The sequence below is a fragment of the Dipodomys ordii genome, unplaced genomic scaffold, assembly GCF_000151885.1.
Source record: "Dipodomys ordii isolate 6190 unplaced genomic scaffold, Dord_2.0 Scaffold5, whole genome shotgun sequence".
NCBI classification, from domain to species: Eukaryota; Metazoa; Chordata; class Mammalia; order Rodentia; family Heteromyidae; genus Dipodomys; species Dipodomys ordii.
The window spans coordinates 4,728,199-4,743,923 of NW_012267221.1; the positions used below are offsets into that span (position 1 = coordinate 4,728,199).

At 37.9% G+C, this 15,725-nt stretch overlaps 1 protein-coding gene across 1 annotated transcript in view; it reads right to left on the minus strand.

Annotated features, from left to right (window-relative positions):
* Neb (nebulin) overlaps nt 1-15,725 on the minus strand; it is a 212,880-nt gene that overhangs the window by 85,094 nt on the left and 112,061 nt on the right. The window contains exons 71-75 of the mRNA XM_013027220.1: nt 14,489-14,800; nt 11,795-11,998; nt 10,230-10,334; nt 9,990-10,097; nt 9,400-9,711 (exon numbers count right to left, since the gene is read on the minus strand). Coding sequence (XP_012882674.1) covers nt 9,400-9,711; nt 9,990-10,097; nt 10,230-10,334; nt 11,795-11,998; nt 14,489-14,800 — 1,041 coding nt within the window. The remainder of the gene's footprint in view (nt 1-9,399; nt 9,712-9,989; nt 10,098-10,229; nt 10,335-11,794; nt 11,999-14,488; nt 14,801-15,725) is intronic.

The window sequence follows — 15,725 nt, forward strand, 5'->3', positions numbered from 1 at the left end:
TGGAGATCTTGGCCTTGTGGTCATTGTAGGCTTTTTTGTATAGCCTGTCATTCTGCATCTTCAGTACATTTGCTGCCCAAACTAGTTTGGGGTCTTCCTTGGCATTGTGACATCCAATGTAATGGCCTTTCTGCTTCTCGTAAGCTGTCTTGTATAGATACTGGGAGGTGTGAACAGAAGAGCAGTTGTTTTCCAATAATATTTTTTTAAGAGCCCATTCAAAACCAGCATACTGTCTTAAAGTTATCCTTATTTTGGACACTACTTTTCTTTAACTTTGAGCTATACGTTTCCAACTCCTCATTAAATTGCTTTTTCTTTCTATGTGTATGTGTAGGTGTTTGAATACACACATTTCACTGTGAATACCTGTAAGGCAAGGCTGTGTCTCTGAATCATCTCCTGAATGAAGTTCCCCAAACTTCTATCATTGTTTGCCACATGCAAACATATTGCCACATGCAAATACAACCAGTATCCCATCTTACTTTGAATCAAGTTTTTGTTTTTTTGCCTTTTCTTTTGTGTGCTGGTACTGGAACTTCAGCTTAGGGCCTTCACTTTCACGTGGCTTTTTTCACTTTAAGCTGGCATTCTATAATTTAAGCCACACATCCACTTCTGGCTTTTTGTTTTTTACTTGAAGATTAAGACTCTCATGGACTTTCTTGCCCATGGTGGCTTCAAATTGTGACCCTTAGAACTCAGCTTCTTGAGTAATTAAGATTACAAGTTTGAGCCATTAATTCCCACTTCAAGTTTTTAATAAAATAAATTTGCTTTTGAACTAGAAACTTTGAACATTCCTAACTCCATCTAAATGGAGAATGATCAGTGTTTTCTTGAACATATTTAAACAGCAATGTAACTACTCTAAAAAGTACTTTTTCATGAATTGCACAAAATGGCACACAGTCTGCATGCTACACCAAGCAAACCCAATATTCTTTGTATCCATCAAATGTCTATGAGTGATTTTAACTAACTGACATTGAGAAAATTGGGGGAAAATTAAAATCTGTGCTTGTACATAAGAACTGTAGAATCAAGCACATATCTAAGAGTCTTCTTAAATGGTTGAATGAGTTATTCTGGCATATGGCACTTTATAAACAATATATTAACAATGACCTGAAATCTACTTAAACATAATTTTTAAGGAATTAAGTTAAATTCCTATTGCGGAGAGTGTGTGAGAAAGAACTCTTACATCGCTGGCAATATCCCGAGAGGCCTTAGCATGTTGGATTCCAATGGCATCTGCTCGAATGTCATACCCAGTCATCTTGACATCTTCCCAGGCTTGTTGGTATTGTTTCTGTAAATAGAGGTTGCAATGCCACATTCAGTCTGAAGGAGGAACTACTGAGGCAACATGACAGAACATTCTATTATAATGAACTTAATTCCAGTAGATTTGTAAAGATAATTCGTAAAGGATTTCCCTACTAATCCCTTAAAATGGAAATGTAGGCAACAGTAAATCAGGTTAAAATCAGAAAATTATATTGACTGACTTTTAAAAGGAAAAAAGAAATGGTTCACTAAAAAGAAAAACTAAGTATCACTATATATACAACTTTGAGTTTTATGCGTTTTTTTGGGTTCATTTGTTTTGAGGAATCATTGTTTATCTCCTTTCAATGAAGATACATCTATTGTAAATACACATAGCTATTTATCATTAGCTTAAACACTAGAAATAAAAGGATTGATAGGAAAATGTTGTTGTTTTTTTTGGCCAGGCTTGCTTCAGCTCTGTTGCATAGAGAGCACTGTGCAAAGCAAATGAGTGTCCGAGCCTTACATTGCTAATCTGGATGGCATTGAGCTTGGACTGCAGCATCAGCGGTGTGTCAGCTGGCACATTCACATTAGCCTTTTCTTTGTCCCAGGCATCACGGTACAATGGCTGATGAGAGTGAAAAGCAATGAGAGGGTTGATAAGTAAGTAAATCAAGCATGAACCAAGTTCAAAATAGCACTAAAAGTTATTGTTGCTCCTTCTCTCATACCAATATAGATCATATTATCTTCATGTTTTAATTGACTTTAAAAGGTACCGAGCAACCGAGGAGTCACTTAGATGTGGCTCAATATAAACTGAATCTGAAATATACTAGTAAAATTACCCCCTTTCTACCTATTCACTTTTAATTATGGGGAAGGTAAATCCACCCTGGAGGTTACTGTGATATTCTGCATTGCTAACCAGGATCTTGCTTCTTTGACCCAAATTACTATGCTAGTATTCAATACTGAGATCACCCCTGAAATTCTCAGCCCATTTCATCATTGAATAACTATTAAAATTACAATTTTGTGATTATGGTATTAAAATATGTCTCAAAATATGACTAAATATGATTAAAGTATGATTCACAGGCTGGACACAAATCAAATGGAATAGAGAGACTAGCTAATTGGCTGGTGGCATGAGATCTATCTGCACACATGTGTATTCAAAATCTTAAGGCTGTGCTAATGGTACTTTGAAATCCACATTCAGATTTTGTTTTATAATGCCAGTCCTGAGGTTTGAGCCCAGGGCCTGGGTGCTTTCCTGAGACAATTTGCTCAGAGTTAGTACTCTACCACTTGAGTCACAGCTCTACTTCTGGTAGTTAATTGGACATAGAAGTCTCATGGATTTTCTTTTTTTCCCCTTTTTTATTGTGAAAATACTGTACAAGGGGGTTACAATTACATGGGCAAGATCTCATGGATTTTCTTGCCCAGGCTGATGACTAGGGACCAAGATCCTCAGATCTTAGCCTCCTGAGTAGCTAAGATTATAGGCATGAGCCATCAGTACCTGGGGCGAATTTTTTAAAATAGAGATTCCTTCAATTTGTCTGAAAACGTTCCCATCCCAGCTTACCTCACTGATCTGTAGAGCGTTGGTCTTTGCCAGGACCACTTCTGGTGTGTCGACAATGCTGGTGAATTTGAGGGCCTCTGGCCTTATGCGATACAACCTTTCATTCAAGAGATTCTGAGCATTCTTCACTCTCTCCACTTCCACTGAACCCTCGGTCAACCATCCAATACCCTTCATCCATTCCAGGTCTGACTTGTATACATTCTACGTGGGGGGAGAGAAGCATACAGTAGGGAGAAAATTAAAATCTGTTCACAAAGTGATACAAACCATATAGCACTTCTATTTAAGTTAGCTGGGTGGTCAGTCCCTCGCCTTCAAGAAAGACATTAAATACTAGCATTTGGTTTCATGTCTTTGACATATAGGACAGGTTTGACTAGGACAGGTTCGCAGTATCCAACAGAGACTGGAGCAGTATCCACATGTATTACTTGGTAGAATGACAGACAGCAATGGCACATCAAATTACTTTTTTAACAGGTTGATTTTCTGTATTTACCACTTGAAGTCTGTCTTTTATGGACCACTGGGAATAACCTCTACAGGGATTTTAGAGAGAAACGTATAGGAAAGATACATAATTATGTCTATTTCTCTCTCTGTATCAAATTTGAAACCCAATCTTTCCTCTTCATTAAATCTGTTTATGAGAATTAGACAAGTGACAATGCAAAAGTAGGGAATCAGAAGAGCTACGACTAATATTTTCTAGTTAATTACATAGGATAAGGTAAGAGGTTGGTTTTTCATTCTGATGAATAAGATCCCACCACCGTAAGATGAAATCCTTCATAAGATAGAAAGTGCTGGGGGAAAAAACAACAACAACAACTTCCCCTATTAATACCATGAATTGTATAGAATACTTTAGGTTCTGTTAAGATTATCCCTTAAATTATGCCTTGAGAGAGGACCACACAGTGTTATCACAATGAAACCTACAAACACACTTCTCCCTGGAGTTTGGTGATAGCATACGCACATCGCTCTGCAGCTCATAGGCTTTCTTAGCCTGGATCACGTCATTTTGATCTGGCAGACACGTCCACTGGTGCAGATAATTGCGATAATCCACATCGCTAACCAGGACCTGGCATTTCTTGGCTTGAACAATTGACATCATGTCCAAGGGTGTATTGTAAATTCCTTTGGATTTCTCATAAGCTTTCTTGTATTCTCTGTCACTCTGGATCTTGGCAGCATGTATGGACCACACCAACTTGGGGTCATCCTGCAGGCTGCGGAAACCCACATGGTGGCCTAGCTGCTTCCGATAGCCTTCTTTGTATTTGTACTAAAGTTGTAAGAAAACAGAGGGGGAAAACATGAATATAATGTATTTAGGAGTTTTTTCTTTAAGTAATTTCACGATTTTTCTTAGTGGGATTATTACCGGCTGTCATTATATATTCCAGTTCACTTTCAAGAAAAAGGACTGTTTAAGGTAATTTCTTAGAGGAAATAAGTAAATGGGGAAGGAAATAATATGGTGAACATGAATAATAATTTAAAAAATAGCTAACATTTACTGAGCAATCACTGAATGTCAGATATAACTACAAGAATTTTAAACATGTTAGTTTGATCCATGTCAAACTAAGTTTTTCAGTTAAAACTAGTTGAGCACTGGCAACTATAGTCAGTTAATTCTCACAGCATCACTATGAGGTAGATGCTACCATTATTCTTTATTATAAATGGATGAAAATAATATATAGTGTGAGTAACAAGGTTGCCTGACAAATGAATGTTAGTTTAGATCATCTCTAAGAGAACAGGAATGATCTCAGGTAGAGAAAGTCATATTTGTGGCTTCAGAGACAGCCAGGAAATATGCATACTTGAGAGATAGAAAACAAGACTGTTGGCATCCATCAGAAGCTGATGTAAGAGGTCTATGGGCAAGGATACCCATTTAAGGGGTGTCTCAGGGCTATAGAGATAGATATAATGTCCTTACAAACATGCTCGAAAATCATAAGAAAGTTTAGACAGAGTGGAGAAAGTGAAAACTGGGATAGGATGTGAATTTTGGAAATGAATATATCATTTTTTTGGAAAAAAGGTGTGGTTATTGGTTCTTAAAGGTAAAAATGAGGATGAAGAAAGAAACAGCTGGATGCATAAAATAAAGAACAAAGAGGATCCCAGACAAAGGAAATAAGATGGCATGAAGATGTTGAGCTGGAAGCAATAGAGGCTGGGAAGGAAAATCCACTTAGCTTGCTAGCAAGTTTCAAAATCAGTATTAAATAAACTGGAAAATGTTCCTAAAAACATTAAACATAAGCCTCTAGTACAAAATGTTTCATATAAAATGGAATTTCAGCCTCAAGCCTTAGAGGAAACATTCACATGCCAATTGTATAGTAGAGAGTATCAGAAATAGTTTTGGGGAAGAAACAACAAGGTATACCTCCCAAATGTTTCCCCAATTTTTCATAAGGTTCTTCATGTTTTTTCTTAGAAACAATGAAGAAATTATTAACATATACCACGTTTATGTTTAACTTAATTTTTAATCCCCAATTTTAATACTTTTCAAGAGAAGAAAGTCTGATTGAGGGAAGGATATTATCCAAAAACAAATGTACTCATTACCTAACTTATGAAACAGTAACTCTTCTGTACATCACCTTTATAATAACAATGAAAAAATAAAATAAGATTTAAAACAAGAGAGAACAAAGTCTGTAGAACATGACAAAATGCAACTATTGCATGGATTTTTAAAAATTCTTGAAAACTAGTCAGGTTCACACCTATAATTCTAGCTACCCAAGATTCAAAGTCAGCAGGTCAGGAAAGTCCATATGAGTCTTCTCTCCAATTAGTCATCAAAAATCTGGAAGTGGAGCTGTGGCTCAAGTGGTAGAATACCAGACTTGAGTAAACAAGTAAGGGACAGTACCCAGGCCCTGAGTTCAAGCCTAGTACCAGGATGCAGGCATGCATAAATAAATAAATCTTGAAAAACATTTCCCTGCTTCATTTATTGGAGAAAAGCCAAAAGGAAATAATAGAAGGAATTACCTCGCTGGCAATTTCCCTGGAGGCTTTGGCATGTTTGATTTCTATGGCATCAGCTCGCAGGTCATAGCCTTTCTGCTTGGCCTCATCCCAGTCTTTTTGATAGAGTTTCTATTAAGGCAAAATACAAGTGTGTTAACAAGAATTGAAAATAAGAAATATACTCAAAGTAGTATAATCCATAAAGAGGGCCACAGAAGAAAAACAAGCTTTTTTATAGGATACTTCTGATTAAAATTTAGAGCTATCCATCACAATATGATATACATTGTACATGAGATTAAGATTCAACATGAGGCCAAAAACGTTTCTCCAGATATCAGAGAAGACACGATAAGATTTCTCCTAATTTTACCCTTTGACTTACCAAAAGTTTCTGCTAATGTGACAAAGATATCTTGCCTTTTGAAAAACAATCAAAATTACGCCTCTTTTGGTTTTTATATAGCTTTGAAATGTCAAATAATAGAGTCTTAGATCAATCAACCTAAGTGATCAGTTCTTTATAGAGTCAGGGGCACTTGATTACAGAGGACTTCATTATTCCTAAATAACACATAAGGAAGTTAACCTAGCCAATGTCTATGGGAAGATGGTTTCAAGGTTGAAAGGAGAACACTGATAGGGCTCACACATCCCAGCTCATGAAGTTTAGGCACCCAGATACATATCTAAGATAATGTTAAATGACAGAATTTCCATTCAGTTGTTTTAGAAATGATAGCTAAAGAAACAAAAATATGTACATATCAGTGGGCACTGGTATCTCCTGCCCATAACCTTAGCTACTCAGGAGGCCAAGGTCTGAGGATCACATCTTTAGTACAGCCTGGGCAGTAAAGTCTGTGAAACTCTTCTCACCAATTTAACAGAAAACAGCCACAAGTAGAGATATGGCTCAAGTGCTAAAATAACAACCATCAACAAAAAACCCATGTGAGAGTATGAGATCCTGACTTCAAGCCCCAGTCAAATTTCATTATTTTTAATATAAGATCTAGCACCAAAAGGCCATTATATTTCTAAGGCAAATGATTCGCCATTTTGTAGCACATCCCACAAACTGATACATTGTTCCATGTAGTCTTTCAACCATGTTTATATCACTTACATTGCTGATTTGCAAGGCATTGATTTGGGCCTGGAGCATGACTGGAGTATCTGAGGGGATGTTGATGTTGGTTTTATCTTTATTCCAGGCTTCTTGATACAGTCTCTGTGGAGAGAAGGAAAATATTACTTTGACTCAGTTATAAAGAATGGATTTCTGAGGGGGGTGGCGCAGGTGGCTCATGCCTGTAATCCTAGCTACTCAGGAGGCCGAGATCGGAGGATCATGGTTCAAAACAAGACCAGACAGGGAAGTCCATGAGACTCTTATCTCTAATAAACCACTCAGAAGGGGCTGAGAAGTGGCTCAGTGGTAGAGCGCTTGCCTTGCATGCCTGAGGCTCTAAGTTCAATTCCTCAGCACCACATAAGCAAAAAGAAAAAAGCCGGAAGTGGCGCTGTGGCTCAAGTAGTAGAGTGCTAGCCTTGAGCTGAAGAGCACAGGGACAGTGCCCAGACCCAGAGTTCAGTCCCCATGACCGAACCCCCCCCCCAAAAAAAAAACACTCAGAAAAGCTGAGGAGCTGAGGGACAGCACTCAGGCCGAGAGTTCAAGCCCCATGACTGACCAAAAAAAAAAGAGAATGGATATCTGAAACATTAAGTTCTAGTCATTATCCGGAAAAAAATGTTTCAATATATGTTTATGATGATTAATTTGATATATTAACTTGAATAAATAATATTGCTATTTGGTTACTCATTAGTCCCAATATTTGTACAAAGGTGCTTTAAAAAATAATATTAACATTTGAATCAGCTAAGACAAAATATCCTCCTTAATGTGGGTAGATCTCATCCATTCACTCAAAGACCAAGAAGGAATTCTACCATCATTTGATCATCCCTGCATCCTACCTTGTAGATTTTGGAACTACCTAGTGTACATAATTATATGAGCTAATTCCTTAAAATATCTTTGACTCTATCCACATATACCTATATATGTATATCACATTGGGGCTGTTTCCCTAGAGAATCCCAGACCATACAATATTATGTTTATCATTATGTCATTATATCAATATATCATTTATGATGTAGGTTTATGTTATATACTGATATTAACAGGAGTTAAATATTTATTTCCTCAAATCACCATGAAGTAACTTCTTTTTTTTTTCAGTTGACTAGAATCCCATTAAAAATTCTTTTTTTTTACTTTCCTAAATTCTTTTTTTAAATTTTATTTTATTTTATTTGTGAACATACTGTACAGAGGAGTTACAATTACATGGGCAGGATAATGCATACATTTCTTACCAAGCATTGCAGCCTCCTCCTTTGTTTACCCTTCACATCCCTTCCCAGCCTCTCCCCTCCCCCCCAATCCCAATCATGAAGTAACTTCTTTTATTTTAGTTCTTCAAAGAATGTGCTGTAGTTGTCAGAGCTCTACTTTGTGTATTCCTTTACTAATAGACTCTCAGATTGTCCCTTGTCTCCTTATTAGGTTTCACTGTCATTAGCACAACCCAGAAACCAGAAAAATGAAAGCTTGGCAGTAAAGTGATCCTTACCTCACTCATTTGCAGAGAATTGGCTTTTGCCAGGACAATCTCTGGTGTGTCAACAATAGTGGTGAACTTCAAGGCTTCTGGTGGTGTTCTGTATAGCCTTTCATTCACAAGGTCTTGAGCACCCTTCACTCTGGTCAATTCTATGGAGCCCTGTGGCATCCAGCCGATGCCACGCAGCCATTCCAGGTCAGCTTTATACACACTCTAAAGACATTAGGTAAAAATGTTAGATATACCACCCTCTGGCTGAACACGAAAGCTCAAGAGGGTGAGAAGAGGATAAATATAGGAGATGGTAGTTCTGCCAAATAAGACCCAAAGACCTTACATGAATCTCAATATGGGTGGCCAAGTTGTTTATAAAAGCTTAGCCATTTGTTTTAGTCACAAATAATAAATAGTGTTAACAAATTCTACGATATTATAGGATGTTATTACTTGGTTTCAAACAATTACATAGTTGAAAAAAACCCTTAAAATTCATCAAATTTCATTCCATTTTAATCATGTAATAATGGATTCAACAAAAAAGACTAGCATTTTGGACCAAAGCACTCAGATTGTTTTATGTTTCTTTGAAATGTATTTCACTGTTAGATATTATAAATGACAGGAAAAAATAGTTTGAAATCAAAGCCAGAAAATAAAGGACATAACCTCATTATTTCCTTTGGCTATATCCTGTAGCTCATCTCTATATTTTGCTTTCTGTGATGTAAGTCTTAAATACAGGTTTTAAACAATGTGAATGCTATACCCCCACTTCCAGCCCCACCCTGGAATAGGCATATCTGCAAATCTGTCTACAGAGGCACTGATAGCCCTCCCACTCCCCAATCCCTGAACTTTACGTACATCACTCTGTAGTTCATAGGCCTTCTTTGCCTGGATAATGTCGTTTTGGTCAGGTAAGCATGTCCAGTTATGCAGGTAGTTGCGATAATCCACATCACTGACTAGGGTCTGGCACTTCTTGGCTTGCACTACCCCCATCATGTCCACTGGGCTGCTGTACTTGGTCTTCCACTTCTCAAAGTCCTTCTTGTATTCCCTTTCACTGTGAATCTTCCCCGCATGGATGGCACACATAATCCTGGGGTCATCTTCAATACTCTGGGCTCCAATGTGATGACCTTTCTGTTTCTCATAGGCTTCCTTGTATTTGTACTAAAATACCCAAAACACACAGGTTTAAAAATCCAGTCTTAGGATCAGACTTATGCTGACAGTGTGAAATGAATAAGAATTTCATACCTTAAACATTTTGACACCTCAGAACAAGTTTTTTTTTTTTTTACACTATCTAACCTTTTATGAGCAAGGAAAAGGTCTTGGAGGGTAGAAAGCAAGACCAGAAGCATGCAAGTAGAGAGCACAGCCCATCAGCCCTGTGGTAGGTTGCTCAGCACTGTGGAGATCAAGGGAGCCAGAGGGAAGGAGCTCACCTCACTGGCAATGTCCCTGGAGGCCTTGGCACTTTTGATGGAAATAGCATCTGCTCTCAGATCATAGTCCTTCATCTTTGATTCATCCCATCCTTTGGTATAAAGTTTCTAGGCAGAAGATCAAACAACACAGAAAATAGAAGTGTTTTAAGAACGTTAACAGGTCAAACTGTTAAGGTACAGAAAAACATTTTAATAAACTTGTAAAAGTCTTAAACAACAACAGAAAAAATTTCTTACATGGCTGATATTGACAGAATTGCTCTTGGCTAGCAGGATTTCCGGGGTATCTGGCATCACGTGGATGGAGGCCTTGTCAGCATCCCAAGCTTCTGTGTACAAATGCTATGGGAAGGTGGGGAGAAATAAAACCTTCCATTAAAGCCAATAATGGCTTAGTTAAGTATACATGATCCTTTCTTGATTATTTGGAGTGAGAACAAGAAAGTAGTGGAGAACAAAACGTGGTTACATTTGGACTGCTATAAAATAGGTTCAAAGCTAATATAAAGCAATATAGAGAAATGGTATAACACCTTAATCATAACAATAAAGTTATTTTTTAGCTACCGAGGTCTAATGATCAATTCTTTTCATCCAGTGAATCAGAAGCTTATCGTTAGGCTCTCCAAGGACAGAGCTGGGTCACACAGATATGATATGATAAAGACTGCTACAAGCAAAAAGTCAATCTCAAGTTCAAACTGAGCTCTACTATTTCCCAGCTTTGTGATCTTCAGAAAGGTACTCTGCACTTCCTTCCTATGGAGGAGACATATATATATTCTTTGTTGAGTAGTTAAAAATGCTTTTAATTGTTATTATAAAGGTGATATACAGAGGTGTTATCATAAGTACACTTTTGGGCAATGTTACCTCTTTGCTCACTCTTTCCCATTTTTCCTCTCATTCCCACTCACAAGTTGTAGTTCATAAAGTGTCTAGTGAGTAAGTACCACTGCTGCATTTGTTCAACCTGTGAGGTAGTTTTAAAGATTAACCATATGTAAAAATGCCTGAGCCCTAAGAAGTCCTCAAAAGTTTTTTTTTAGCACTTCCTAGAATTATTATCTTTATTGTTATAGTTGATAGGTATGGTATAAAACAGCATTTCTGGAATTGCATATCTACAACTCTGCAGTTTGCTATCTGAGGGATAATTTCCTATTCCATTCTAAGCACTACATCTCACTGCCCTATTAGTTGGAAGCTACTGAGATAGAGGTTGGAAAATTCACTTAAGTTTCATCTAAAGTGTGCATATTAAGGGCCCAAAGACTGCATAAAAATAGACAAGTTGATATGATACTGAGCAAAGAAGCGATCATCTATTTTGGGTTACAAAATGGTAAACAACAATAGCAATCTTCTTTCACATGTAGCTTTCCAATCCTATGATGGCAAAACAAAGCAGATAACTAATTTGAGTTGGATACTGGCTATGCCATAAAATGCTGTTCGTTGCATGATATATTCCTTACTGATGGGCAGAGAAAACCAGCTCCCTGGGTATGCTTTGCTAAGAGGACTGTATATGGAAATGTAACACGTGTGTATCTCCTGATTGTAGCTGAAGTGGGTATATACATCATTCAAGGCAAGTCCTCTAAGCTATGTTTTCATACTCATGCAGAAAAATAGAGGGCTCAGATTGAAAAGAACAGAGCAAGCCAACTAAAATTCATACAGATGCCACGGGGAAGGCCTGCGTGGGAACCAGGCCCATCCTATCTGCTTTCTTCAGGGCCATTCAGGCCAAGTTGATTGAAGGCACAGCTGGCAGCAGGAAGCCTCTAAGGACTCACCTTGCTCATTGTCAGGGCATTATTCTTTGCCAGGACAATTTCTGGGGTGTCTGGAATGCATGTAAACTTGAGCTGGTCCGCAGGCTGACGATATTTCCTATCACTCAAGATTTCTCCAGCTCTCTTCACCTTCTCCACCTCCAGAGAGCCAATGGGAACCCATCCAATGCCTTTCAGCCACTCCAGATCAGCCTTATAGACAGCCTGGAAACAAAGTAATGTCAGACATCTGTAGACACTGTCTAGTCATCCTGATATCTGCCTTTAACACATAGAGATAATGTATAATTTTGAATCTTACTTGTATACACTTTTGGAAGATACACAGGATTGCTTTCTTTTGTTGAGACAGAGTAGACAAAGCCTTGTTCCTGACAACAGCCAATATGTGCTTTTATATGCTAGCATTTGGGCTTGCACTCAGTACCACAAGTTATGCCTAGCTAATGGCTGGTGCTTTACTACTAAGTCATACCTCCTCTCTGGCATTTTGCTGGCTAATAGAGTCTCATGCACTTTTCTGCTTAGGTTGCTTTATCTCAATCTTGACAAGTCAACCTTCTAAAGTAGCTAGGATTACAGGCATGGGCCATTGATGACTGGCCAATATTTTCTCTACTAATTTAATTTCTCTACTAATATATTTTCACTGGTATTCAATCACTTTAAGGAACTTCCTTGCCTGGCTCCTGAAACAAGGTGTTTATTCTTTGCAGTGATTGGCTCCTTCAATTGGAAATCAAATTGGGAATACTCTGTTAGAATACAGAGAGCTCCTATCTTAAGGTAGTGATCACACACCAATCATGTGATACACAAAATAGATGAACCGTATTGACTGAACACTTGTGAAGTAATGTCTTCTCTGAAGTCAACAAAAATGACAAGCTTCTTTCATCATAAGACTCTAGGTACATGATTCTAAGTCAAAGTATACAGATATTTTCCTTCTTATTTATCTAGTTCCAAGTTCCTTTTCTTGTCTCAAAATTCAAGTAAAAAAGGTGGATACTGGTGTCTTACGTCTGTAATACTAGCTACTCAGGAGGCTGTCAGCTGAGGCAGGAAAGTCCATGAGACTGTTATCTCTTATTAACCACCAGAAAACCATAAGTGGCACTGTGGCTCAAAGTGGCAGAGTGCTAGCCTTGAGCACAAAAGTGGAACAACACCCATGCCTTGAGTTCAAACTCCATAGTTAAAAAAAAAGACATTTAATGATTTCATTTTCTTTGCTGAATTTAAATAATTAGAGATTTTTTCCTCAAAAGAACAAACAATTCTTTTTGTAGGCTCTTTAGAAATTTTTTTTTACAATACCACTGCTTTCATCATTTTCCAAATATGACTATTTAGTCAGAGCTTGGCTCAAACAAGAGGCCATAATACCAATAAAATATTGCTTAAGTTGCCAAAGGAAAACCTACTGGTAGATAACTCAATCAATTCATTTGGAAAACAGGTTTGCTTATACCTTTGTTGTTGTTGATCATGGGGCTTGAACTCTGGGCCTGGGTGCTGTCCCTGAGCTCTTCAGCTTAAGGCACTTGAGCCACAGTGCCACTTCCAGTTTTCTGATGGTTAATTGGAGATAAAAGTCTCATGAACGTTCCTGCCTGGGCTGGCTTTGAACCATGATCCTGAGACTTCAGCCTCTTCAGTAGCTAGGATTACAGGGATGAGCCACCAGCATCTGGATTTGTGTGTAGAGTTTTAAAGATAAGCTTACATAATTAGAAGCTAAATATAGCTCAGCAATGGCCATCTGCATATGGAAAGCCGAAGAATTGGTAGCTGCTCAGTCAAAAAATAATAATAATAGATTCAGAACACAGGGCAGGGAGTAGTGATACAGCACCAATAGAGGCTGAAGACCTAGAAAGCTCTGTGAAAGGTGACTCCTGTGAGTCTGTTTTGAAAGGATGAAGAAGCTGGAGTCTGGTTCATGAGTCATGGTAGCAGCAGACATCCATAACGACCTAACTTTTTTTTTAACAATTTTTTTTCAAGGAAGATGTTACTGGAGATTAAACTCAAGATCCATTGCATGCCTGACAAATGTTCTACCTTTTGAGCCAGACCTCGGCATTTTTTGTTGTATTTTGCTTCTGAGATAGAGACTTGCGAACTTTCTTGCCTGATCTGGCCTCAAGCACTTGATTCTCCTGTCTCCATCTCCTGAGCAGCTGGATTGTAGGTGTAAACCACCATTCCAGACATTATTTTCATTAACTTCTAACTGAAATATAGCATTTCATTCAATTATTGGGTGAGGCCATGGATCACAGTGGTATTAACACTAAAGTGCCTTTGTCAACAACATCCTATTATTACTACAAATGCTGCTGACATCTTAAAATATTTACAAAAAAAGCTTTTCTTTTAAACTATTTACCACTCCTTGTAGCTAGTTATTATTATATGATTGTAATTCCTCGCTGTGTTAACAAAAACAAATACGCTACTGAATCACAAATTTGGAATAATACTTTCAGAACTATATCTAAATATGGCTTTCTTATGACAACAATGTGTTTATCTTATTTTATGTATTTCATATCATTTTCCTGAGAAAGTATCCTGGGTGTTACCAAACTGCAGAAAGATTCTGGGGTGCATACACACAAAGTAGAACCTCTTTCTAAAGCTGCAGATGCATGGCTGAAGACCATGTTTAAAGAAAGACCTACTTACATCACTCTGCAGGTCATAGGCCTTCCGAGCCTGAATGACATCATTCTGATCAGGCAAGCAGGTCCATTCATGTAGGAGATGCTTGTAGTCTATGTCGCTTACAAGGATCTGACACTTCTTGGCCAGCACCACCCCCAGCATGTCCACTGGGCTGCTGTACTTGGTCTTCCACTTTTCAAAGTCCTTCTTATATTCTCTGTCACTCTGGATCTTGGCCACATGCATGGACCACATCATCTTGGGGTCATCTTTAATGTTCCGGGCCCCAATATGGTGACCAACCTGTTTGCGGTAGCCTTCCTTGTACTTATACTGAAGAAAGAAAAGGAATATTTTTTTATTATTTTTGTAATCATTTATTTGTATTTATTTGTATTTTCTCCATTATCATAAAGAAACAAGGTAAATATCATCAACTCCTTTTATAAAGTAGAACCTGGTAGCAAGACTAAGCCTAGACTAGAGAGCTTATTCTGAACATTTTCCCTTTTTCCTACATTATCCAGTGTATACTGAATTCCTTTATAAGATAAACCATTTTGTATAATCTACAGAGCTTCTACTTAAAAGACATGGTTATTTTTTCCTGAAAGTTTTTGACATTAGGAATACTTAGGAATAAAATTCTTCTTTTTAGAGTTCATACTGAATTCCTTGGTCAAGGATGTATTAGACATTTAAGTAGAATATATGTCACCAGGAAATAGCTCTCTTACTAGTCTGCCAATATAAATGAACTTTCACAAGGAGACAGTTATGCCTTGGGTTAAGACTCTGATTTCCTTTTTAAATTCAAGAATATGGCATCCTGGTCCATTTTACCATGAGGAGATCATAGAGTGACCCTCTTTCTCCAGCTTACTAGCTAGAAAAGGCTTTAGTAATAGAATAAATGTAAATCTAAGGTGTTGGGTCCTTACAGAATAAGTCTGCATTTGTGTCCTAAAGAGGCATGGTACACAGAGAGGATATGGGTACCCGGCAGATGTTCCTCATGCTAAAGGGGGTAAAGAGGCCAGTTGGTATTGAGAAAAGCCTCACTTCCCAGGCTGTTCTTGAATCCTATGAGAGGTATTTTAGTAAGAAAACTTCACCGATGGGGCTGGGAAGGTGGCCCAGTGGTAGAGCACTTGCCTTACATGCCTGAAGCCCTGGGTTCGATTCCTCAGCACCACATAAGCAAAAAGAAAAAAGCCAGAAGTGGCACTGTGGCTCAAGTGGTAGAGCGCTAGCCTTG